The 2018-nt window shown below is 48.5% G+C and overlaps 1 protein-coding gene across 1 annotated transcript in view; it reads left to right on the top strand.

Annotated features, from left to right (window-relative positions):
• NECTIN4 (nectin cell adhesion molecule 4) overlaps positions 1–2018 on the top strand; it is a gene marked incomplete in the record, with an annotated part of 115741 nt that overhangs the window by 104523 nt on the left and 9200 nt on the right. Inside the window, 3 exon segments of the mRNA XM_087703053.1 lie at positions 610–757; positions 1597–1660; positions 1662–1676. Of these exon segments, the coding sequence (XP_087559179.1) occupies positions 610–757; positions 1597–1660; positions 1662–1676 (227 nt within the window).

The raw sequence follows: 2018 nt of genomic DNA, 5'->3' as shown, positions 1-2018 counted from the left end.
GAGACAGAGAGTGGGTGAGAGAGAGAAAGAGAGAGAGAAGGAGAGAGAGAGAAGGCGAGAGAGTGGGAGACAGAAAGTGTGTGTGTGTGAGAGAGAGAGAGAGGAGAGAGAAAGAGAGTGGGAAAGAAAAGAGAAAGAGGAGGGAGAGAGTGTGTGAGAGAGAGAGAAAGAGAGAGAGAGGGTGGGAGAGAAAGAAGAGAGAGAAAGAGGGAGGGAGAGAGAGAGAAAGAGAAAGAGATAGAAAGAGGGTGGGGAGGAGAGTGGGGGGCAGAGAGGGTGAGAGAGAAAGAAGAGAGAGAGAAAGAGGGAGGGAGGACAGAGAATGTGAGGGACAGAGAGAGAGAAAAAAGAGGAGAGAGAGAAAAAAGAGGAGAGAGAGAAAAAGAGGAGAGAGAGAGAGAGGGTGGGGAGAGAGATATACGTGTATTCTCAGAAACCGAATTAAATATATATGTTTAATTCCATTTAACTATGTCCATATTTAATTCCATATATTTAATTCCATTCAACTATGCCCGATATTTAAATATATATCTATATATCTTGGCCCTTCAAAATTGACTCCTGGTTCTGCTGAGCTTGAAATCTCTGTGTGTGTCTCACCCGCAGAACTCCCAGCACCACAGGTGGACGTGGTCTCCATCTCCATGATCGGCGTGGCCATCATTTCGGGGGTCTTGCTCAGCCTCCTGATCCTGGTGGTCATCCTCATGACTTGCTACCACAAGCGGAAAACCAAGCGCATCACCAAGAAATAGTAAGCAACGGTTGAGCAGACACTCGTGTTGGTTTCCTCTCCTCTCATGATCGACCTTGTCTTATGAGAAGGTCGTGAGAACCGGTCTGCCCGATCCTTTGGTTGTCAGGATTTCCGAGTAATGCACCTCTTGAAATCAGAACTCCAAGTAATGCACTCCTCCTCTCCCAGCCACCTGTTGGAATGGACCTTGGTTCCCATGGGAAAATATTTTGCTTTGACTGCAAAACCTCAGCTTAACTATTTCCCTTCCCCTGTCCCCTCTTTTACTGTGTGACAAAGCCACAAAGATGGACTCAGTCAGGTCCATTCAGGGTTGACATTGGTCATCGTCCTTGAGTTGGAGGTCCTCCAAGGGATAGGAAGGACCTTGGGTGGTGGAGGAGATCAAGGGGTGGGGTGAAACATCAGAGGGAAGAGGATGGATGTATATTTCGATGTGGCAGAAGAGACAAATCCCTTGACGATGGTTTCTGACTGTGGGACAATGTTGGTCAACCTTGGGCACTTGAAGATGGGTGGACTTCAACTCACAGAATTCCCCACCCAGCCATGCCAGGGAATCCTAGAAGTTGAAGCCCATCCAATCTTCAAGTGCCCAAGGTTGAAAAATACTCTTCTAGGAGTCTGGAAGTTGAAGTTCATCCATCCATGGTCGACTCACATTGGGAGTTGAGGTCCGCCCATTTTCAAGTGGTGGACTTCCACTCCACGTTCTGGGGAGGGTAGCCAACTCCTTCTTCTGGAGACAGAACCAGGAAACTGAGTCAACGGTTGGGCTGAGAGGCATTTTCGCCAAGCTCACACCCTCAATACCTCCTCTCCTTCCTCCTTGGCAGTGAGGAAGAACTGACTTTGACCCGGGAAAATTCAATCCGGCGCCTGCATTCCAGCCACAGTACGGGACACCCGGCATCAGGTTAAAAACTTGAGGGTGTGATGGTGGCGGAGAAGTGTGAAAAACTCAACGCTTGGGTGGTAAGTTGTGGAGGAAAGTTTGTTGCCTTCAGGGTGGATTCAGGGGACTGGCCGTAGGACATAGAATCACAGGTTTGAAAGGGACCTTGGAGGTCATCTAGTCCATCCCCCTTGCTCAAGCAGGCGATCCTTACAGAATAACAGAATTGGAAAGGACTTTGGGGGGTTTTCTAATCCAACCCCTTTGCTGAAGCAGGAGATCCTTACAGAATAACAGAGTTGGAAGGGACCTTGGAGGTCTTCTAGTCCAGCACCTTTGCTTAAGCAGGAGATCCTTACAGAA

Source organism: Thamnophis sirtalis, unplaced genomic scaffold (assembly GCF_051295495.1).
Source record: "Thamnophis sirtalis isolate CommonGarterSnake01/CBP01778 unplaced genomic scaffold, rThaSir2_p1.2 scaffold_19, whole genome shotgun sequence".
NCBI classification, from domain to species: Eukaryota; Metazoa; Chordata; class Lepidosauria; order Squamata; family Natricidae; genus Thamnophis; species Thamnophis sirtalis.
Note: the sequence above shows the minus strand (reverse complement) of the source record. Positions and strands in the feature narration are given on the sequence as shown.